At 37.0% G+C, this 24,819-nt stretch overlaps 1 protein-coding gene across 1 annotated transcript in view; it reads right to left on the bottom strand.

Annotated features, from left to right (window-relative positions):
* Window positions 1-22,927, bottom strand: part of gabra4 (gamma-aminobutyric acid type A receptor subunit alpha4) — a 52,310-nt gene extending 29,383 nt beyond the window's left edge. Inside the window, exons 1-7 of the mRNA XM_051127382.1 lie at window positions 22,211-22,927; window positions 21,918-22,036; window positions 18,220-18,287; window positions 16,613-16,833; window positions 16,184-16,266; window positions 6,686-6,829; window positions 2,923-3,075 (exon numbers count right to left, since the gene is read on the bottom strand). Coding sequence (XP_050983339.1) covers window positions 2,923-3,075; window positions 6,686-6,829; window positions 16,184-16,266; window positions 16,613-16,833; window positions 18,220-18,287; window positions 21,918-22,036; window positions 22,211-22,296 — 874 coding nt within the window. The 5' untranslated portion in view covers window positions 22,297-22,927. The remainder of the gene's footprint in view (window positions 1-2,922; window positions 3,076-6,685; window positions 6,830-16,183; window positions 16,267-16,612; window positions 16,834-18,219; window positions 18,288-21,917; window positions 22,037-22,210) is intronic.
* Window positions 22,928-24,819: the final 1,892 nt, after the last annotated feature.

Below are 24,819 nucleotides of genomic sequence, written 5' to 3'. Positions count from 1 at the left end.
TGTCTGTGGATGTAGAAGTGTTTTGTCGTGTTTGCGGCAGACACATAAGGTCACAGCACATAAGGGCGTTCAGGAATGATCAGGCACATGGTGCTAAAATGCCCGCCAATGGAAATGAATAGGATGGTTTAGCGCAAGGAAGAAAAGAGACTAGTAGCGTAAAACTCCACACATGCACCATATACGAGAGAATTTTCTTTCAGCGCTGTGCTTTTTTCTTTCAGTGCTGTGTCTTTGCATTGGAACATAAGGAATGAGTGGATGAACATTATTTGTAATGAAGGTCCAGACTGTGTCGGTAAAAACTTGGTCCTTTGTTCCCTTCATTTTACTACGAATTCATTCACAAACAAGGCACAATTCGAAGCAGGATTTTTAACCTAAATCACAAGGATGTAGGCTGTCAAACATACACAACTATTAGCCAATCATAGCAGTGGGCGCTTACTTCCGAGTCTACAATACGCCACGTCTATTCAAACAAAGCTTTCTGATGAGAAGGGTTAGAACAGGACAGAAAATAGCATATTACTTCTAAATGATGATGTTTTTTAATGTAAAAATCTTGATAACATTATACGTGGACTTCAGAGAACAGTACAAAATAATAAAAAGGCAGTTCATGACTCCTTTAACAAAGACATATTTAGTTAAGAAGCAAAATGACTCAGGTATTATAGGAGAAGTCCACTTCCAGAACAAAAATTTACAGATAATGTACTCACCCCGTTGTCATCCAAGATGTTCATGTCTTTATTTCTTCAGTCGTAAAGAAATTATGTTTTTTAAGGAAAACATTTCAGGAATGTTCTCCATATAGTGGACTTCTATGGTGCTCATGAGTTTGAACTTCCAAAATGCAGTTTAAATGCAGCTTCAAAGGACTCTAAACAATCCCAGCCGAGAAAGGTTTACAGTTAATATGCTTTTTAACCTCAAATGCTTGTCTTGTCTAGCTATGCGATGTGCATGCGTAGTCTTTGCTATCCGGGTCGATACAGTCGGGTATGTCGAAAAACTCCCATCTTATTTTCTCCTCCAACTTCAAAATCGTCCAACATTGCTGCATACCCTTACTGTAATGAACTGGATTACACAGAGCACATGCAGAGCTTAGACAAGCATTTAAGGTTAGAAAGTATATGAATTATAATTTAAAAAATAATAATAATCGCTAGATAAGAACCTTCTTTCTCGGCTGGGATTGTTTCTAGCCATTTGTATCTTCATTTAAACTACATTTTGGAAGTTCAAACTCGGGGGCACCATAGAAGTGAACATAATTTCTTTACGACTGAAAAAAGAAAGAAAGACATGAACATCTTGGATGACAAGGGGTTGAGTACATTATCTGTAAATTTTTGTTCTGGAAGTGAAGCCTTGTTTTCTGAAAAATGCCTAAAAATGACGTTAGTTCGTTAAAAACGAGAAAATAGCTGTCAGTGGCATTTAACAAATAAACTTAATTCAAAGGGAAGACAAGATTTTTTTTCTTGTTTTAAGTATAAACTCAATTTTGTTAAAGTGTTCAGAAAACAAGACTTAATTTGTATCTTCATTTAAGAATGTTTAGATATTTGTATTGGAAAACAAGACAAAAATAATGAGCAAATAATTTTTTGCAGTGACTAAAAAAAAACACCTTTTAAAAAATACGATTCAACAACTTGAACTGAATTAGAGATAAAAAAAAAAAAAAAAAAAAAAATTATGAAACGAGTAACTATAATAGATGTACACTTGCTCACATTTTGTGTTAATTTGATCCTGCAACACACACACAAAAAAACAAATTCTCTCTTGTTTTCATAGCACTGGGAAACGCCAATTACCTCCTGATGTGATACACATGGTGACACATGTTACAATTCAGTAGCTTGTGAGGCATCGCAGCATCGTAATTGGATCAGGACTAAAGTCACACCAAACTAACATTTTAACACAAACAGGAAAATGCTTTCAGATAAATAGACAGATAGTTATCTTGTTTCACACTTATTCTGGGTTAAAAAAAAGTCTCTTATACTCACCAAGGCTCAACTAATTTAATTAAAATATAATAAAAACAGTAATATTGTGAAATATTATAGAGTTTTCTGTTTGAGTATATTGTAAAATATAATTCATTCCTTTGAAGCTAAGCTGAATTTTCAGTCTTCATTGTCACATGTTCCTTCAGAAATCATCCTAATATGCTGTTTTGGTGCTGAATAAACATTTCTTATTATTATCAGTGTTGAAAACAGTTGTGCTGTTTAATATTTTTCTTTTTTTAATTTTTTTTTTTTTTTTCAGGATTCTCTAATGAAAAGAAGGTTCAAAAACAGCATTTAAAATAGAAATCTTTTGTAACACTATAAATGTCTTAACTGTCATTTTAGTAATGTAATAAATCCTTGCTGTAGTATTTCTTAAAAAAAGAAAAAAAAATCAAACATTCTAACTTTTGAACAATATGGCACATATTGATTTGGGAATGTGAGTATGTAAATCTGCTAGTTGTTGTAAGATCATACTACTGTACATACGACAAAAAAACTGCAAATATGACAAAAAAAATTTAACTGCTGTGTGAAAGTTTCTGTGGCTATACAAAGTGCATGAATATTTAATAACACCAGCTTTAAGGCAGCTCATAGTCAGTTGTCATTTGTCACATTTCACGCACCACACAGAATATCTTTAGCACTGCAATCTGGGTAAAAAGTGATGCTAACCCACTTTCAAAAGTGGTCTTTACCCGGGGTTAAAAAAGTCATTAACCCAGGGTTACGCACAGTGGAATAAAACAGCATAAAGAAAGAGCAATGGATGGAGGAAGATATGACAGAAGGAAGCAGCTCTTTTCTTAGCATTTGCATGAAAATGGTGTTGGCGGCTCAGAGGGTGAAACGGTGCAGAAGATTTGAGAGTAACACGTACCAAAGACAGTTCTGGCGGGCACGGATTCCTTATTTATCCAGAAAGACACTTGAGAAAGGATTACAGTCATGATGCAGGGGATGTACGTCTGAATCATGAAGTAGCCCATTTTCCGTTTCAAGTGGAAGTAGACCGTCATTACCACATATTCACCTGAAAGAGCAGAGAAACAGAAACAGGAAGTGCCTTATTAGCCCAAAAGCGGACACGCATAGGAACAAGGTCAGAATGACAGTCTGTCACCACGGCAGACTTATTTTGGCTGAACGGCAAAGTTTTCTGGCTGTTAAGCTGCGCTGGCAGATTCATCTTATTTTAACAGAATGAGGCTCACAGCCGTATTGGGAAACAGCGCTCCAGTAATCAAAACACACAGTGAACGCTCCAAATCTCTTATGTAATTTTGATCAAAAAGATGTAATGAATAAACAAATGCCATTGTTTTTCCCCCCTTCTGTTTAACTGAGGCATGCAGTTGCTCTAAAAAACCAAGCCGATCTGCAATCACTCATTCTGACCTTTACGTTTAAGCTGACATTAGGCCTTGTCGCATGAGTAAAAATGTTTTTTAATCTAATTTTAATCTATCTCACATCACTATCAGATATTCTCCATATGCACTGATCAGGTGACTCGGATACAGACCAGGTGTCTCTAAACATGTGCACACTGATGAGACGTGGCATTGGTTGGCTTGTGGTATTTGAAGTGCACAGGATAAACCGTTAAGGCATAAAATCTGTGTCGGCTTGATGATTAAAATGTAATTCTTCCATTAGAGTAAGCAGTATAAACAAAACTAAATTTGCATTTCCAAAAAGAAATACCAGTTCTTAAGTTTTAGGTAAGTATAGGTTTTCTGTGTCAATTAAATACTATGAGCCTCACTCATGAAACATGATTTTTTTTTTTTTTTTTTTTTTAGCACAAATTTGTTAAAATGTTAGTTGGTCTAAAAGAAATGTACACCTGCTCCCTACCTATGTAAATGGTGCATAAAACATTCTGCATTCTTTTTGGCAAACTGATGATTGAATGAAATTTGAGGCACTGGCATTACAATATTTTACAAGTTCATTTGTTTTTTGTTTTTTTTTGTAGCTGAGAGTTAATAACTGTAAAAGGCAGCACTCATCACTGTCACTTTTTACCCAGCCGTCCAATCAATGGAGGTGGGGCGAGAGAAATACTACACTAACCAACCATCATACTTGTGTGACTGAACAACAATGGACAAGTTAATATTGCTGGTTACTGCACTTTTATATTCAGTAATATTTTTTAAAATGAGATACTAGAAATACATGCTGTGGACATTCCAAATCATAGCAACCAAATGGCCCCATTCACACAGTAATACCAGTAAATTGACTTTACTGGTAAAAACAAAAATGTGCTGTTCATACAGGCAACAATGTTCAGGGTTTTTCTTACCGGTAAAGCACCATTCACATTTCTGTTTTAAAATACTGGTCAATTCTGTGACCTCTAAACAGCTGCGCCAATGTTGTGTTTGTAAACTTGCAGGGGTATACGCATCTTTTGGGTAAATGCATCTTTTGCGTCAGAATGTTATGATTGACCCAGAGTTTACGTCTTACGTCAGCGTGTTCTGAACTTGTGCATGCTCATACTGGTAATTTTGTTCTGTGTTCACACAGAACACACTACCAGTAATTTAACTTCCCTTACTGGTAAATTGCTGGAACGAATTTACCAGTATTTTTTAAAAGGTCCTGTTCACACATGATCTCTTAATGGTAATTTACCGGTAAAGATATTATGTGTGAAAGTGGCTAAGCTGGAAAAATGCTGTGCCACCGAAGTGTTCTCAAGCGCCACCAGCTGGCCGTTTTCAAAAAAGTGATAAACGGATACATACTCTGTCAGGCTTTTTGCTTCATGCAATCTGGCAAACAATCATACGCGTTCTCTCTGCGGAGGCGCTATGATCTGAAAACACTGACATATAGTACTGTATAAGTAAGCTGGAGTTCAGCGATCTCCATTTGAGGTATTCTGCTTAAATGAAAGTGTCATTTAGCCAGTCTGTGTTCTGTCATGGATCTTGACTTGACTGTTTTGTTTGCAATTATGGTTGCTGACTGTAACGTTAACTGCACAACCTCTGTGCGGCAATAATTCTTTTGGCGTTGTTTTAAAAAGTAATTGGAATTACTGTTAGGAATTTCTCTGTTATAATATTTGAGAGTAGGTTTTTTATTACACCAGTTTTCATAACATAGAATGGACAAGTGTATATCTGAAGTCTTTGGTTTTTACTTAGCCTCTAAATGATATCCTGTTATAAATCTGTACATATGAGGTAAAGTAAACCATGCACATGAGTAGATATTCTGTTGATTTGTGCTTATTGGTGAAAGGGCAACTTCTGATGAAATGTAAAAATACATTTCCCAAATGAAAACAATCATTGCAATTAAAAGTGAGCAAAATAATATTTTTTATAATTTTAACCTTTATACAGTAAGACAAATTCTGATGAAAATGTGCAAGTTTCCACTGACTAAAACTAGACTAAAATGCTCGGATATTTAGTTGACTAAAAGTAAAACAGGACAAGTTGACTAAATATGATAAAAACTAAAAAAATACACTTGACACCAGACTAAGACTAAATTAAAAATAGCTGACAAAATTAACACTATGATATAGTTGGAATCACTTTCAAAACTCTTTTTATTCCAGCTAATGTACGAAATGTACGAAAAAAACATTGACACCCATTCAGAATCAATCCTGCTGTAATGAGCTCAAGAATTTAAAGCGGCAGATGAGTGTGTGCTTAGAATAAACAGACGCTAATATAGTCATCTTTATAGTTAGTGTTCTCAGTGTGAACAGGCCTTAACACTGTGTTCTAACCAGATGCAACAAGGTAGTTTACATCACCAAGCCATTTTGTTGTATTGACAGTGAATATGCTGTATATTGTGGTATAACTAGTCAGAATTGTATTTATATATTTATTTTTTTTTAATACATGGTTATAGAGAGCAGGATTTTGGACCAATGATTTACAGTAGAATGGCCCACATAGAAACCAAGCAAATGACAAAATGTCATGTCTTGTTTAGGGCTGGTTTGGATAAGTTGCTATAAATGTTTAAAAATATGGTAACATTCTTATGTTACATTACATTACATTACATTACATTTTTACATTACTTACTTTACTTCTCTTTTAATTAAATGAGCTATATAGCTAGACCCGAATTAGTGTTTTAGCTGTTTGAAGAACATCAATACACTGCAGCATTGCAAGCACTACATTACTGTTCAATAATTTGGGGTCAGTACAACTTCTTTGAAAAGAAACTCATACTTTTATTCAGCAAGGATGCATTAAAGTAATCAAAAGTGGGAGTAAAGATATTTATAATGCAAGGATTCTAATTTAAATGTGCAGCAGTTTTCAACATTGATAATAGAGAAATGTTTCTTGAGCAGCAAATCCGCATATGAGAAAGATTTTTAAAGGTTAATGTGACACTGAAGACTGGAGTAATGATGCTGAAAATTCAGCTTTGCATCACAAAAATAAATTACATTTTAAAATATATTCAAATTGAAAACAGCTCTTTTAAATCAGATTTCAAACAGTTACTTCGTTGAAATAATGCAGCCTTCTTTTAAAAAAACACAGAAAATCTTACAGACCCCAAATATGTGAACAGTATATTTTAAGATATTTGCAGCAAAAATGTTGTTGTCACTGTGAAAGTGTGTTATGTGTCTGTACCTGTGATGGATTTTACAGTCTCGCTTGACACAGTCTGTCCGATCAGGTCGTACTGTACCAGGCTGGACGACTCAGGTGGGACCTCTACAGAATGCTGCGGGCCTTTGGTCCAGGTGTAGATCATCTCAGTCTTTGGGTAGGCATCTGCCACACAAAACAGAGCCATCATAAAAACATCTCAAATGACATATAGAATATATGTGTGCATAACACTAACATTCAGACCCTTTCTGTGGTATTGTGTGTATCCCAGCGGAAATGAAAAAGACTAATAAGATTAAACAGAGAGTAAATGGACACTTTTGCTGCAGTCTCCTGATGCTGAGATTTTCCTCCAGAGAAAAAAAGCCTTAGGTAAAACTAAACAAATGAGGCAATTGCTGGCATATTGCTGGAAATGGCAGATGAGAGGAAAATATTTGTTTATATTGAGATTTATGATTGGAAATTGTGGTAGCTTTTTGATTTTTCTTTCAAAAAACTGCTGCAATTTGGCAATCAGAAGAACTTATTATATATCTTCAATGTCAACAACTGTCTCGATTTTTCAATTTTTATTTCACCAAAGGAAATAAAGGAGTTAATACTTCAATTAAACATATCTGAGAACTTCATTAGGTCTCCTAAACTATGAAAGAGCAATCTTTGAGAATAAATCTTCCTGTGGGCATGCCTACGCATGGAACGGCGTGTATTAGTCCTCGAGCTCAGGGTCGAACGGTCGCCGCTAAGACACTGATCTTTCCTCACTGCTGCCCACTTCCTCCACTATGAGTGCCAATCTCAAATCCGAGCCAAGCAGAACAATCATCCTGACACAGAAATCAGATCCGCTGAGATCCGCAGATCTCCTGCTTGGAATCAGACAGATTTCATTTATGGAGGAGAAATCCATACATCAAACAGCTCAGGCTCTCGGAGTAGAGACCGACTGCACATCCAGGAGTCCGTCGGCACGTTCCCTACGCTCCTGTCCTCCTTTGAGATCGTCATTATCATCATCTCTATCTTCCTTAATTCTCTTTTTTTCTCTCCTCCTCGCTGTGTCTTTCTCCATTTCTGCTTCTGAACCCCCACACACTGGGAAGTAGAGCAGAGGAAGGGCTTCCAAGACACCCACCAACAACCCCATGAAAACAGAAAGACAGCACAAGAGAGAAGAAAGAGGGGACAGAGAGACTAAGCGAGTTTTGATCCAAAGTCACGCTGGGCATGACAGAATCTTTGGAGGGGAATTGAACTAACCCATGCGGGAGAGAGACGGATCAGTAAAACATGAGTATAATTACAGACTATTTTCTGAGGACTTAAACTTGTCAGCATAAAAGTTTCTGTCACGAAGCTAATGTTTTGTTTCTGGTTGCCGGGCTAAGTGGTTCCAGAGTTATTAAAGTTAACTAAAACAAAACCGTTTTTGTTACTTGGAACAAAATTGATGTTTAAAAAAAGTTTAATTTATTTTATTTCAGGTAGTTGCTAAGGAAACATTTGTCTTTTATGTTTAGTTTAACTTGAAGTACCAAAATAACTTAGCAAAAACTAATAAATACAAAATAATAAAAACTTTATAGACATAAAAAAAAGAAATAACAAAAACAAAACATACAGGTGCATCTCAATGAATTAGAATGTTGTGGAAAAGTTCATTTATTTCAGTAATTCAACTCAAATTGTGAAACTCGTGTATTAAATATATTCAGTGCACACAGACTGAAGTAGTTTAAGTCTTTGCTTCTTTTAATTGTGATGATTTTGGCTCACATTTAACAAAAACCCACCAATTCTCTATCTCAGCAAATTAGAATATGATGACATGCCAGTCATCTAATCAACTCAAAACACCTGCAAAGGTTTCCTGAGCCTTCAAAATGGTCTGTCAGTTTGGTTAACTAGGCTACACAATCATGGGGAAGACTGCTGATCTGACAGTTGTCCAGAAGACAATTATTGACACCCTTCACAAGGATGGTAAGCCACAAACATTCACTGCCAAAGAAGCTGGCTGTTCACAGAGTGCTGTATCCAAGCATGTTAACAGAAAGTTGAGTGGAAGGAAAAAGTTTAGAAAAAAAAGATGCACAACCAACCGAGAGAACCGCAGCCTTGAGAGGCTTGTCAAGCAAAATCGATTCAAGAATTTGGGTGAACTTCACAAGGAATGGACTGAGGCTGGGGTCAAGGCATCAAGAGCCACCACACACAGACGTGTCAAGGAATTTGGCTACAGTTGTTGTATTCCTCTTGTTAAGCCATTCCTGAACCACAGACAACATCAGAGGCGTCTTACCTGGGCTAAGGAGAAGAAGAAATGGACTGTTGCCCAGTGGTCCAAAGTCCTCTTTTCAGATGAGAGCAAGTTTTGTATTTCATTTGGAAACCAAGGTTCCTAGAGTCTGGAGGAAGGGCCCAAGTTGCTTAAAGTCCAGTGTTAAGTTCCACAGTCTGTGATGATTTGAGGTGCAGTGTCATCTGCTGGTGTTGGTCCACTGTGTTTTTTTAAAACCGAAGTCACTGCACCCGTTTACAGAGAAATTTTAGAGCACTTCATGTTTCCTTCTGCTGACCAGCTTTTTAGAGATGCTGATTTCATTTTCCAGCAGGATTTGGCACCTGCCCACACTGCCAAAAGCACCAAAAGTCGGTTAAATGACCATGGTGTTGGTGTGCTTGACGGGCCAGCAAACTCACAAGAATCTATGGGGTATTGTCAAGAGAAAAATGAGAAACAAGAGACCAAAAAATGCAGATGAGCTGAAGGCCACTGTCAAAGAAACCTGGGCTTCCATACCACCTCAGTAGTGCCACAGACTGATCACCTCCATGCCACGCTGAATTGAGGCAGTAATTAAAGCAAAAGGAGCCCCTACCAAGTATTGAGTACATATACAGTAAATGGACATACTTTCCAGAAGGCCAACAATTCACTTTTATTGGTCTTATTAAGTACTCTAATTTGCTGAAATTGATGAATTGGTGGGTTTTTGTTAAATGTGAGCCAAAATCATCACAATTAAAAGAACCAAAGACTTAAACTACTTCAGTTTGTGTGCACTGAATTTATTTAATACACGAGTTTCACAATTTGAGTTGAATTACTGAAATAAATGAACTTTTCCACGACATTCTAATTTATTGAGATACACCTGTACATACATTTACATATAAACATAAAATTAAGTTTAAAAAAAAAGAAAAAAAAAAAAACTGTAACAGTATGTTATCATTATTTCTAAAATATTGTTGGTTTCTAAGGTGATCAGTAAGTTAAATACAGTTGTCATGAATCTGGTCCTGAACGCCAGTCTGCTCGCCTTGACATTTCACATTACACAGACTGTTGCACCACACCCCGGACTACATTTCCTATCATTCATTGTGCTGATGACACACACAGCTGTAACCAATCAAGCACACTATATAAGCCTTGTACTTCCTCTTCCTAGTGACCAAGTATTCTGTAACGGAGTAACAGACGCGTGAAGCGAGCAGATCCATCTGCATAGCTTTATTGACAAACAAAAACAAGGTCAAACATAGGCAGGGTCGAACATTGGCAAGCAGGTGTATTTGGGCAAGACACAAAAGTAGTCCGTAAGACAGGGACGAGGAAAACAGGTAAACCAAATACGCTAGAGTTCATTCGAGGGGCGAACAGAGTCCGAAACGACAAGGCAAAGGGTTAAATCCACGACAGGCGAGAAATCTAGGGCAGGTGGAAGGCAGACAAGATGATATAACAATGCGAGGGTAACAAGACTAGGAGAAACTAACTAGAAACATGACTGAACTAGACTAAGGATGAACAAGGTGGCTCCATACAGCTGCGAGCAGACTGGCGTTCAGGACCAGATTCATGACAACAGTAATTTCAATAGGAATTCATGCAATGAGGAGTTTTGCATTTTATTTTATTTTATTTTATTTTATTTTATTTTATTTTATTTTATTTTATTTTATTTTATTTTATTTTTATTTTATTTATTATTTTAAAATAAAAATTAGGCAACACTTTACAATAATGTGCATTAGTTAACCTCATTAGTTAACATGAAAAAAGAATGAACAGTTCTTTACAGCATTTTTTAATCTTAGTTAATGTTAATTTCAGCATTTACTAACGCATTATTAAAATCACAAGTTGTGTTTGTTAACATTAGTTAAATGCACTAACATGAACAAACAATGAACGACTGTATTTTATTAGAGATTAATAAATAATAAATAACAAATGTGTCTGTTAATGCTAGTTAACACATTAACTGATGTTGACAAATGACACCTTATTGCAAAAATTGTGATTTAAAATACCTACAACGTGACCAAGGCTCACCCCAATTGGCTTCAGCGATCAAAAGTACAAAATCGCTCATTAACTCCTAAATGGTTCGTCGCAGGCTCAAGTGTCTTATGTCATTGGAATCCTTGGCTCATGGTGGACAAAACGCATGCCTCAGATTTGATTGCGAGCCTGGCGAAATTTCCAGGTATTTCACATTTTTTGAATAATCCACTTTTGCGAATTAGTCCTATTTTTTTCTTTTTTGCCCAGTTGGAACCAAACCAGTGCAGAAAGATTCTCTGGAGACTGAATATCAATAATTATCAAAAAAAAGTTTAACTTTCGACTGACCGTCGCAAAGGGTTTGAAAGGGGCAGGGCCACGTTTAGTAAAATGCCTATAACTCCTGAACAAAATCAGATATGTTCACCAAACTTAGAAGACTTATGTAAGAGCTCAATCTGAGGTCACAGGGAAAAAAAAACAAAAAAAAAACACGGAGCTTGGCCACTTGGTGGTGCTATAAGAGGGGAAAAAAACATAAAAATGGCTATAACTACGCAACCATTTGTCATGTCAGCATGAAAATTGGTGTGCACGGTCTTGGTCTGCAGTTCCACAAGTGTTTATAAGGACATTTGTGTATCTCAGAAAACTTGGCCACCATTGGCCAGCAAATTTTGAGCACCTGTTAGTCAAGGTTAACGGAGGCCGATTGGAACAAAACTCGATGGGCCTATTCGACTCACGGCCCCAAAGGTCTGAGAGAAATTAGCAAGAAATCGACCACTTGGGTTGTGGGAGGGGTTGGCTACAGTATTCCTATCAGAACTCCTTATTCCGAACAACTTTGCCTCTGGAACCACTGCTGTCAATCAAATCATTTGTTAAATGATTGCGATTGTGTCAAAAACCTACTTTTGCAAACTACGCCTAGGTTTTTTGCTCAATCTGGAAAAACACTGCAGTACAATTGTCTAGAATCTCTAGGTCAATAATTATCAAAAAAAAAAAAAAAAAAAAGAAATTTACTCTTTGGGAGGTTATAACGAACTTGTTTAGAAAAGGGGCCTGTTTAAATTAACCCCAAATCCTATAAAGCCTAAAGGAAAACTCAAAACTTCACAAAACTTGGTGAGCACATGCAACAGATGTTTCTAAACAAGCATGTAATGTTTTCAGGAGCTGGCGCTATAACAGTTAAAAAGGACTCAAAAACACTGTATTTCTATGGTAAATGACCTGGAATTGCCAAAAATGCTTTTTTTAAATCATTGATTTAAATGGGTAAAGCCTTGCTAAATATATGTAATGTCTTTTTTCTTTACATGCTTAAATGCCTTAAGCGCTTGAATCCCGGTAATCGCAGCTATATTTATTAGTATTATGTTTATTATACTTTATTACTAAATTAAAATATTAAAATAAAACAAATATGGCCTATTTCATTATAAAATAACAAAATGAATATTTAAGATTTGCATTTTTTAATAATAATAATAATACTACTACTAATAATAAATATTTTATTTACATTACAGCTGTAAAATTACAATGACATTTATCTCTTCATTTTTAAATATTAAAGCAATTTTTTTTTTTTTTTTTTTTGTGATGCAAGAATGCAGAAGTATGGGGGTAAGGAAGTGTAGTAAACCGCCAAACTATTTACACTACAAACCAGCGTGTTCACAATTATAACAATATAATAAACTAGTACGGTATGAAACACCAGTTTGCAATATAAAGCAGCATAACAGACTGTTATGAGCTAAAAATAACTGGAAGTGGATGACACAGAAAGCCTTGCACATTCAAGTTACAAACGGCCGCACCACTCTTACGTTAAAAATACAGTGGATACCTGCTTCTCATTACAAGTTTGGAAAGATGAATTGCGTATGGTTGTGCTCATATATGTGGAGTAAGTGGGGTGACATTTACTGCAAACAGCAAGACTGACAACACCAGATCATAAGCTGCGTGTGTAATTGAACACAGTGCTGCACTTCGCTCTAAAACACGCATCACATATATTTATTTTATTAAAACACAGCCTCTTGTTTTGAGAATCATACTCCAGTTTCATTTCGATGCAGAATGAATAACACAGTAAGGTTTAGTATTGTTCAAATCACTAACCCCCCGAGTGATAGTAACCCGAGCAAACATCACTAATACATGAATACAGAAGAAAGAGAATGGCATGACAATAGAGAGGAGCAGAAAACTGTATCAGAGTGCAAAGGAAAGAGCGTAAAATAAAAACGAGAGCTGTTATAGGTCTGCGCTGTCCCGGGGCAGGAGGAAAAGCTGTGGTGACCTTCTCGTCTCTACAGGGGACGAACAGCTCTCTGTCTAGATGCTTCCCCTCCGGCCCAGAGAAAGAACAGGAAGATGTATAAGACAAAGAAGAGAGAGCGAGATATCCGTCAGCACATTAGCGCAGCCACCACTAAAAAACCAAAACACAGAGATCGTCCTCCATCACAATGTCACAATGCGCCAGCAGGAGCTCTCTGGACTGATTTTATCTCCAGATCTTCCAGCAGTCTCCATAAAAGAGCCCTACCCACCTGCCACATATTCCCATTTGAGATTACGCCTTCTTTTCAGATTTCCCTTTCTGTTCCTGAACTTTTTTTTTCACGTTTTCGTTTTCATTTTTGCTGACCGACTGTCGTGAACAGTCCTGCTGATATGGAGATTCTTTGTTCAGTTTTTAGAATATGAACCAACTCTCTATTTACACACTTGGAGGAAAAAGTAATTTCTCCTTGTGGAGAAGAGCTGTTTTCAATCCTCTAAGGTATTTGCTCTCAAATTAAACTTGTAGCTTATATACTGTGTATATATTTATATGTATTTCTTTCTCTCCCAAAGAAAAGAATGAACGCCATGAGTTTACATTTGCTTAGCCAACTATGAAAAAGTAATTCTAGATGAAGAACTACTCAGTGTTTAAACTAGCAGCCAGGGCAACAATATTGTGTTACTATAAGAACTCAAACATATTAAGAGAGCAACTCTAGCCTACTGCTTATTGCATTCTATGCAGTGTATATTGAATACTGCCTGCTTTTTAATTGGAACATCAGATTCCCATTTTCCACAAGTTGGGTCTTCATAAAATATCATACTTTGTTTAAAATTCCTCAATGGTCGCGTAAAACAACACACTTTTTGCCTTGTCAAAACTGCTCTGTTCACGGCAACCCATTTCAGTGCATGACTCTTTAAATGATAATGAGCTACTGCCCTCTCTTCTGTTTTTTGTGTATTCGGTGGTGGATTACTATTAAAAACAAAATGAATCCACCGCGTCCTCAGTGGCTCTGATGTCGGGTGAAAATAAAGACCCCATCCCCCTTTCAGAATTGTTAAAAATGGTAATTATTTTACCAAAATATGAGGGATCATACAAAATGCATTTTATTGTTTATTTAGCACTGACCTGAATAAGATATTTCACATAAAAGATGTTCACATCTAGTCTACAATACATCCCTTGATTCTTAATACTGTGTTGTTACCTGAATGAGCCACAGCTGTTTTTTTTCTGTTTTTTTAATGATAGTTGTTAATGAGTCCCTTGTTTGTTCTTAACAGTTTGTTCTTAACTGCCCGCTGTTCTTTTAGAAAAATCCTTCAGGTTCACAGTTTTTTTTTTGGTTTTCCAGCAATTTGTTCCAGCATGTTCAACAATGACCGTATGATTTTGAGATGCATCTTTTCACACTGAGGACAACTGATGGACTCATATGCAACTATTACAAAAGGTTCAAACACTCACTGATGCTCCAGAAAGAAAAACCATGCATTAGGAGCCGGGGGGTGAAAACTTTTGAACATAATGACAATGTGTACCTTTTTCCTTATTTTGTCTAAATATCATATTTTTTTCATTTAGTACTGCCTTTCAGAGGCTACAGAAGATAGTTACCTGTTTCCCAGAAGACAAAATAAGTTAAATTTACCCTGACCTTCAAATTCCAAAAGTTTTCACCCCCCAACTCTTAATGCATTGTTTCCTTCTGAAGCATCAGTGAGTGTTTAAACCTTCTGTAATAGTTGCATATGAGTCCCTCAGCTGTCCTCAGTCTGCAAAGATGGATCTCAAAATCATACAGTCATTGTGGGAAAGAGTTCAAATTCACAGAAATGCTGGAAAAACAAAGAATGTGTGGGACCTGAAGGATTTTTCTGAAGAACAGCAGGCAGTTAAAGTGTTCAGGACAAACAAGGGACTCATGAACAACTATCAATAAAAAAAAAAAAAAAAAACACACCTGTGGATCATTCAGGTAACAACGCAGTATTAAAAATCAAGGGGATGTTAACTTTTGAACCAGGTCATTTTTATAAACCCAACTATTTTTTTTATCTTGTGGACTACATGTATCACATCTATGTGAAATATCTTATTCAGGTCAATACTAAATAAACAAAAACATGCATTTTTCTATGATCACTCTTATTTTGGTAAAATAATTAACATTTTTAATGATTCCAAAAGGGGGATGTACACTTTTGACATTAACTGTATGTTCACTTTTAAATCCAACTATAAAACACCAGCATTGCTTACGAGACATTGTTGTAGCTACAGCTGCTTAAGCACGGAGAAAACAGCGGACAGCATACAACTGGCTGAGGGCTGAAATATGCTAAAACAGGACAGTCCGTCAACGGTCATGGGTGGGGCTTGAGCTATATGATGTCATACTGCACAGAAAATCAAAACGGCTTCATAAGTGAGTTCTTTTGGGGATTGTGGTTGTATCAACACACTGCTAAGATGCAAATTCAAACAAGCCATTAATAGTTTTGGTTGTTTTCTCCTAGTGAAAGTCTGTGAATTTTAAATGTGCATGCAAAAAGTGAATTTCTTTTAGGAGTACACTAGCATATAGATGAACTTCAATTTTAAATATGTAGGGTCTCTACACACAAAAGAAACCCTTAAGTAATCAATTCTGTTTCTCGTATGAATTGTTTAGTCATCTGACAGTGAAGAGAGAGAGAAATCCATTTTTAAAGAAGGGATTATTTCAGTGCTCTTCATAAAACGCTTCATAAGTAATGTTCTTCTCCCCACTCCAAACACGTCATTTAAACTGCCACGTTCTTTTACTCTGAAACACTGGCTTAAATCATGCTTTAGGGTTCTGTGAGATGAAAGAAAATCAACATATATAAAGTGTAAGTGTAATCCTCACAGCTGCCGAACTTCAGAGGGCAGGAGTGGCCATCCATCGGGAAATCGACGAGTCTCATTGGACATTCTGCAATTATTGTCAACCTGTAGAAAAAGACACAGATAAAATGGTTGAAATATTGAGCATTTCATGTCCAGCAATGCCTACAAAGTTCTTTACACCAAGTAAGACATGTTCCTGGATCAACAGTCATTTCTATCATCTAACTACTATTGTAGTGTTAGCCTTAGAGCGATGTTTGAGGCGTCACCAACATTCATGTCAACCTGCCATTTTTACACTGAACACAAATGTTGTTGCAGGACCAACAAAAGATGATCCAGGAACACATCCTACTTGGCAAAACGACGGTCACCCACGAGCAAACACAGCCTGCCAAAGTCTCTTCAGCGTAAATCGGACTCAGGACTGGACGGATACGTGCTGTACCTCATAGTGTACAGGATGGTGCCGTTCTTCATGATTCGGAAGAGTCTGTTTGGTGCCGTCATGTTGTGAGCCACAGATCTTTTGCCGTTCCTGAAAAACGTGTCGGGGGTCCAGACTTTGGTCACCATCAGGTTGTTTAGCCGGAGGATCTCCACCGGGCCGTCGTACTTCAACCGCCTATCCACCCACGTCTGGCGGAAGAACACGTCCATGGTGTACTCCTGGAAGAAAGCGCAGATACAGAGCAGTCAAAACTGCACGCAAATCAATCAGACTTTTTTCAGACAGTGCGCTTCATTAGAGTGGTTCTGTAGAAAGCATCTTCTCAATTAAAAAAGCAAAATAAATCCACCATAATCTTCCTAAAACAGTCTAGACATTTAAACAGACACCTCATGCTGATAAACTGTGCTCCTGCCAATTTCCCCTATAACCCCCTAAAAACAAACAAAACAGCAAAATGAACCCTATGTATTTTTTAGAGTAATCTTGATATGAACTCTCAATATGAATTCTTATCATTTTTCAGTAAATAATCCTCTGTAACCCTTAACCGCTTAAAAACAACATACATTCAAAATGAACCCTATTTACTTAAAAAATAAATAAATAAAGAATTGTGTTAAACTGTGCAGATTCAAGATACCAAGCAATCTGAGGTCAAAAGTCTCATGAACTCAAGCTTTTTCAATCCAGTGCCTCCAAGACAGAATTTCCTTGTATAAAAATCCCCTGTACCTCTTAAAACATAAAATCAAAATAAACTATAATTACTGTATTTCCTTGTAAAACATTCCCTTGTAACTCTTAAAAACATTGTAAAATCAAAACTCTATTTACCTTTTACCTTTACCTCTGATTGTATTCTACACCATTAATCAGTTGACTTTATTCTGCTAAAAAAACATTTATTTTCATAATCTTACAGCAAAAATCAGAGAAAAATTATTTTCTCATATGTAATCAAGGTTGTATGGGCAGGGGAAAATAGCATTAACCAATAATATTATTGTATTTTTTTAAAGAGCCAATCAAATCCTCTGTAAAAAGTATGTCTACTGAAGTATGTTTTACAAGAAAATACCATTTTTCTTTTGTAATTATTTGTAACAATTTCTCAGTGAAAAGTGTTTTTCTACACCTTTTTTTTAGTGTACTGCAGAAGAGCAGCTGAATATACAGTTTCACACCTGGAAATACATGACATTATGGAAGTTAAATGCATTAAGAATGCCCTTTTGTGTATTTTTACTACAGCTGGTACCAATCTGAGCTAAACACTGTAGGTTTGGTCACATTTAGTGCTGTTGTGCTCTTATGCAAGGTGTCCTGATCCTCATATTGTTCTCAGGGGAAAATACCTGCTGAAATTGTTGAGTCAATCACATTTTTTTGAATCTCTACCACACTGTATTTGATTCGCTCTGACTAAGCAGATAACTGCACCTTGCATTGATCTAAATGGCAAGCTGCCTGAATTATTTATTTTAATCATATCTCTGCGGACGAATATGACACCTTACATAACAGCTGCTCATGCACACATACATGTACACACACAAATCCAACCCGTTCACACATAATCATAAACATCTCAGAATACTCACCATCTCCACGTCAGAAACTGGGCCAAAACTTGTGACGTAAATATCCGTCTTCACTTCTGTCACTGGACCTGGTCAGACACAGAAATCAGAATTACATTAAACATCTTATGACTAAAAATAAATCTCAAAGAAATGCAAAGATCTAGGAATGTGACCAAAACCAGGCATTACGAATGAAATAAACTGATTAACACAAGATCAACATGAATCCACATTCTAAACTCATTTGACTTCCATAATGAGAAAAAAATTATAGACTGGACTTGATTTGATCAATAAGGAATTTATTTGATGGTGTAAAGTGTGTTTCATATTAGAAGAGAATCAGAGCTATGCGTGAGTCGCAGTGGAGTAAAAAATCTGTAATTATTCCTAATATTGTGTATCCTTTATGACAATGTTACGCAGCATTAGATAACTACTCTTAACATTTTAGAAATTATGCATTACCTACAGTATTACAGTATTAACATCAAAGGAATAGTTCACTCAAAGATATAAATTGGTTGAAAATTCACCCTCAGGCCATCTGAGATGTAGATAAGTTTGTTTTTTCAGAACAGAGCTGGAGAAATTTAGCATTACATCACTCACCAATAGATCCCCTGCAGTGAATGGGTGCCGTCACACGACTCCAGTCCATCAACTAACATCTTGTGAAGCAAAAAGCTGATTGTTTAAAAGAAACAAATCCATCATTGGGGATTTTTAACTTTAAACCGTCGCTTCTGGCCAAAATTGTAAACAATGCTTGATCTGTGCATATTTCTCATCTGATTCAGAGAACAACTTTTTTTTTATTGTATAAAACAATATTATGGATAGAGGACTTGTATGTTAGTCCATAAACATGCAGTTTTCACATCAAGACATTAATAGATTGACTGGAGTCATGCTGATTACTCTTATTCTGACGGCACCCATTCACTACAGAGGATCCATTGGTGAACCAGTGGCGTAATGCTAAATTTCTCCAAATCTGTTATTGGGTGTGACATCAACCAAAAAAAAAAGTCAATTCTGAGGCAGATTATGCAGATTTCTTCTTAAAAACATACAAATACAGCACAATATGAACAGGACTGTGTATTAGGGCTCAGTTGGGATTTAACTGGGAAAAGTTTTCTCTGAGTGAAACCATTTATCATTTATACTTTTAACAAATTCTTGTGGAGAGAAATGAAATAAATAAATAAACAAATAAAGACCAAACGTGTCACAGAAAACAGACTCGGGCACTCGAAGCTCTAAATCACATGATTAATCACTGAAGCATCTCATTGGCTGAACTGGTGAGGGTTGAACTCCTAATGTTCTAGAGGCTCTCTGATAGATGCTTGAGTAAATCACTTCAGAGTGAAGTGCATTCAGTCAAACACAAGAAAATGGATTATCTGTCATTAAACAGACACTCTGAGCATCTCTCACAGTTGACAACCATGAATCCTACAGAAATATGAAAGACAGGAACAATCTCATTCAGTCCACAGCGCACAAAAATCAAAAGATCTTTTCAATATCTCAAATGCTTCTCCTATACAAATGAGAATAAACTCAGAGTAAACAGAAGTTTCTTGGGTCTCCTGCTTTCAGATCTCCTCTACAGATTCAAAAGAGATGTCAACCATGCCTCAAACTGCTCAGATTTGCCAAAAGACCTCAATATGAACTCACCAAATTCTTTGAATACGAAGCTGCTTTTCACATTCACTTTATAGCTCTATACTCTTGCTGCATGCCACTTATCTTGTTTGTTTCTACTGGGTTATTTATATAGATTTAAAATTTAAATTAAACAGAGCTGAGAACTTAACTCAGTCTTCTGAGCAGCCACTGAGCAATATTTCTTCCTTTCTTTCTTTATTTTCAAAAATGTTGTTCCAAACCGTGTTATTTCATCAGTGAAACCCAGAAGGAAAATTTTCACACAGCTTTTTTACAATATAACAACAGTTCATGCTGCGTAAAAATTTTTTTCTTTTCTAAGTTGTAAATAAAACAAAGATTACTGGAGTACATTTGACAAGAAAATACAATTTCAGTCTTCCCACTTCAAAATTTCACATTTGATTCAGTGTTCCCTGCTGCGTCTTTGTAACCAGTTGCGATATTTACTATTAATTTCTGAAGAAATATTTGTGAAATTTTTTTCGAAGCAAATCCTACAGCATTTTTTTTCAGTGGTGTCATTAGTCAAGTTCTAGAAAGTAGCAAAAACTCTTTTAAGTATCATAAAATAGTCCATATGACTCATGCTTTATGTTCCAAGTCATCTGAAGCCATAAACTCACAATTTAGCTTGTCATTTGCAAAAAATCTTTCTCTTGAGCTACTGATTCCTAAAGACTTCGAAATATAGAGGAGTAGTCATATGGAGTTATACTTTTATGGCGCTTTTTTTGTCACATGCACCATTAATCCTATTCGCTACTTTTATGTTCCACAGAAATAGTAACAAGTTCGTAACAACATCAGAGTGAATTTTTCATTTTTGGGTGAACAATTACATAATACAGTGTATTTTGAAAAGTGCATTTCTTCAAACCCAAGTCCTCATGGCACAACAATCAGACAACGACAACAAGGCCAGTGATAAGAGACGCGCCCGAGCCCTTATATATATCATCTCTGAAGCACTGCATTCTTTGGCAAGGGCAACTCATGCGATCCTACTAGAACTGTGAACCCACACCATCTCGCTGAGAGCTGATCAGGCCCCTCCAGCCTGATCCAGCTCCGCTCGAGAGCTCTTGTCATGTGAAGGTGGGTGTGCTGCTCTGTTTGGAGAGATGTGCTCTCTGCCTCTTCACTAAAGTTACATAAAAAACCAGAGCTTCATTCCCAGAGCTCCAATCACATCCTGGTATTACGCACAGAGATCCACAGTCTTTGATTTGATTATTTATTTCTTGTGTAAAAAATGAGGAAAAGAGGAGAGCGGAAACTGTGACGTTTGCAGCAAGTCTTGATGTTTTTCTTTATATAGTAACTTTCATCAGTAAGTCATTAATTAATATTATGTAATGATTAATACATCACTAGCTCATGTATATTAGCTGAAAATATTCCATTTTTGACAATGTGCATGCACACTAACTAATGATCTCTAAAATATTATATAATCTAATAACGCTGGTAATTAAAATATAAAGTATTACGTACACGTATCTAGATTTGTTGGCACACTCGAAAGGGTTAATTCTGAAGTTTCAAACACAATGACCACAGTCAAATCTGTCGTGCTACTGTACTCGAAACTAGAGCTACGATAAAATGAGTCGCGTTGACCGTCGGTTATACAGCAACGAATCATTTTGCTTCGCAAAACAGGTTAAAACGCTGATGCGCGATACGAAAGCGTGGGGAATGTGAGCGGTTTACGCACACAAAGCGAACATCTGTACTCTTCCTACTTAAAATGTGCATTAAGCGGCTTTCTCGGAGCGATTACATAACCAAACTCGCTTAAACAACCAAACGGCACCGATCTAACAGATACATGGAGAGCAGAGAAAGAAAGTGGGCAGCAAAAGGACATTTGGAGTTGGCTTACACCTCCATCTCCCCTCAGAGGACACCAACCCTCACCAAACAAACAACACTTGGTAAACAGCATGCGACCTGCGTAAAAACACAACATTTGGAGAGCTCGCTCTCGCCTTTTTTGGCCAAATGATTGTGGAGATTTTGGCACGTACCCCCAAATCCAGGTCGGAGCCTGTTGTCGTATCCATCCAGAAGTCGGTCCAGAATGCGTGTGAAATTTTCCGGGTATAATTTCTCATCCTTTCTGATCTGTCCAGATATTCTCTTTATGCTAAAAACAACACAGAGCAAACTGAAGCATTTTAACATTGCGCACACATGAAACAAACGCCTATTTTTCGTATCAATCAACAGCACAAACAGTTCAAAAACGCCCGAGTTTGTCGTTTGTAACCTCGAGGCGTAAAGATGCCATGCGTAACGCTCACATCCATTTGGAACTCACCAAGCCGCCACGCACAGAAAGTAGAGGAGAGTGGAAATAGAAGTGGGGTACATCGCAGTCACCATCTCCTTCTTGGCAGAAACCATGTTTACATGCCATTCTTTAAGCCTTCTTCACATTTCCCTTCGCCAAACGTCCCGAGGAAAGATCGAGGAAACGTGCGGCAGCGCGCAAGACGCGCTTCACCATCACCCGCAAAGCCGTGCCAGCGAAGCATCCAAATCCAGAACTCGCTCTGCGCCCGATGGATCGCCTACATCCAAACCCCAAACTCAGTGGTTAAGAGAAGCATATGGTGAAGCATCCTGTGGAATCGTGCGTCTCGCTGTGAGGAGGTTAGAGGAGAGAGAGGAGGACGCGCTGGGTTCCTACACACTCGCCTCAGTGCCAAAACTGGGACGTGCGTCCGACGCGCAACACACTCACAAGCGCACTTAAGAGAAGTCTGCCTGCGAACGTTTGTGCAAGATCACTTTGGTGATGTAGTGGCGGCATTGCGCATGAACTCACTTTACGCAGCACTTCTCGTGTCCGATCTTGCCCGTGGTAAACTTTGACTTTGGGGGACGGGTGTTAATTGATCTTGGCAACTAAAAGGTGCAAATTTGAATTCTTCCCTTCTCGGATTATGATTAAAAACGAGCTCCTGCTCTCTCGAAAGAGATCAAACTTATCTGAGCTTGTAAATATTACAGCATATTGAAATGGGTCAGTGTTTGTCGCAACGTTACACACATGCTCACGCACAATCCGAGGTACAGTCACACTGTACAGGAAGTAGGACAAACCACACGCAGCTCTTGTACACCTGGGACGGGACAAAGTCTTCGATGTAGTATGCGTGCGTGCGTGTGTGCGCGTACGTGCGTGCTGTCCTGCGAAGAACATGCTTGGTTTCCATCCTTTCGATGGGAACCGTGAAAAGAAAAGCTAATTAACTCTTGTCCAATTGTTTTTGATAGCAATCACACTCGGCGATCCTTATCAACACAAGCTGACATACACACTGCACATGCATAATAACTCCAGTCTGTCACTATCACAGCCTATATAAAGCATCAGATTCGAGCTGATCCGGGATCAGCTGCTGTGTTGCATTTAGTCGGCTATAAAAAGCAAAACCTTATCCTCAATCAGCACTCTCGCTCTGGTTTATAGCGTATGATCTGTGGGCAGCCGGTGGCGTATTCATCGGCCTTATTCACAGGTTGTTCGCTTGCGAAAAAGCTTATTATAAACGTAATGAGCTAGAGGTGGCACTCTAGTGTAATATCACATTATGAATATGTGGAAAAATAATGAAGACCAGAAAAATCTATTAGGCTTTTGAGTGAAGAAACCAGCTAGGAGTTTGCAAAGTTGTCATTTTCATTATTAATTAAAGAGAAATGTTTAAATGCACTACACTTTATAGTTTCATGTCACATTAATGCTTTTTTTTTTTCTTTTTTTTTCCTATAGTGATTATGATTTGAAGAGAATGAGGCTTTGGAGGCTTGTCCTAATTTTGATTTAAAATAAGGCAGCACAACCTATTCTATTCTCTTTAGAAGGAAGCAAGAGTCTTCGCACAATAGAAAATCGAAGAGTGAAGTCGAACTTCTGTCTAGTTAAACACTGTTTTTGTATTGTTCATCACTGTACATTGTTCTGAAGGCAATGCCAATGTTTTCACAATCAAAAGCTTTCTCCACTTTTAAAATTCTTTTCTGTTCTGCTGATGTAACCAAGGCTGCATGTGTAAGGAAACATTATATGAATAAAATTATTAAAATTCAATAAAAATCCATTGGGTTAAATCAAGTCCTAATTTCCTACATTATTAAGGAACTTAAGTTATAATGAAATGTGATAAACTTTGGCCAACAAATGACAAAGAGATGGAGTGTTCTGGAAACCTGTTTGAAAACAGTAATTATTTATGCAATTTCATTTGGTGCGACTAGATGGACAGATATTAGACAATTTGGGCCTCATTCACAAAACACGAGCAGAACAAATGTTTGTGTAAATCATTTGTAAAGCCTTTTTGACATAAACATTCTGTGTTCCTTTTAGCAAACTAATGACACTGAATTTTAATGCACTGCAATACTAATACAATCTACTAATACTAAGTTAATTCACTGTTTTTTAACTGTCACTGTTCAACTTTGGGTAAAACACAGCGCTCATCACTGTCACCTCTTATCCAGCTGTCCAATCAATGGAATACTACAGTGACCAACCATAACCGGGTGGACGGCTGAGGGGTCCCAGGCCTCCCATAAGCATTAAGGGACCCCCCATAACACCTCAAAAAATATACTTGGTTTTTCAATAAAAATATAATACTTCAAACACAAAGCTACACTGTAAAAAAAATAAAAAAACACAATTTGTTGAGTCAGCTTAAAATAATTTGTTACCCTGCTGCCTTAAAATTTTAAGTTCAGTCAACTAAAATAAGTTTAGTCAACTTGAAATGTTAAGTTGTACTAAGTAAAATATTTTAAATTGATTCAACTCATATATCTAAGTTGTCACTTAGTATAATTTAACATTTCAAGTTGAATAAACTTTTTTTGAGTTGACTAAACTTTTTGAGCAGCCAGGTTACAAACTGTTTT

The sequence above is a fragment of the Labeo rohita genome, chromosome 14 (assembly GCF_022985175.1).
Source record: "Labeo rohita strain BAU-BD-2019 chromosome 14, IGBB_LRoh.1.0, whole genome shotgun sequence".
Taxonomy (NCBI): Eukaryota; Metazoa; Chordata; class Actinopteri; order Cypriniformes; family Cyprinidae; genus Labeo; species Labeo rohita.
This window is presented reverse-complemented; position numbering and strand designations above follow the sequence as displayed.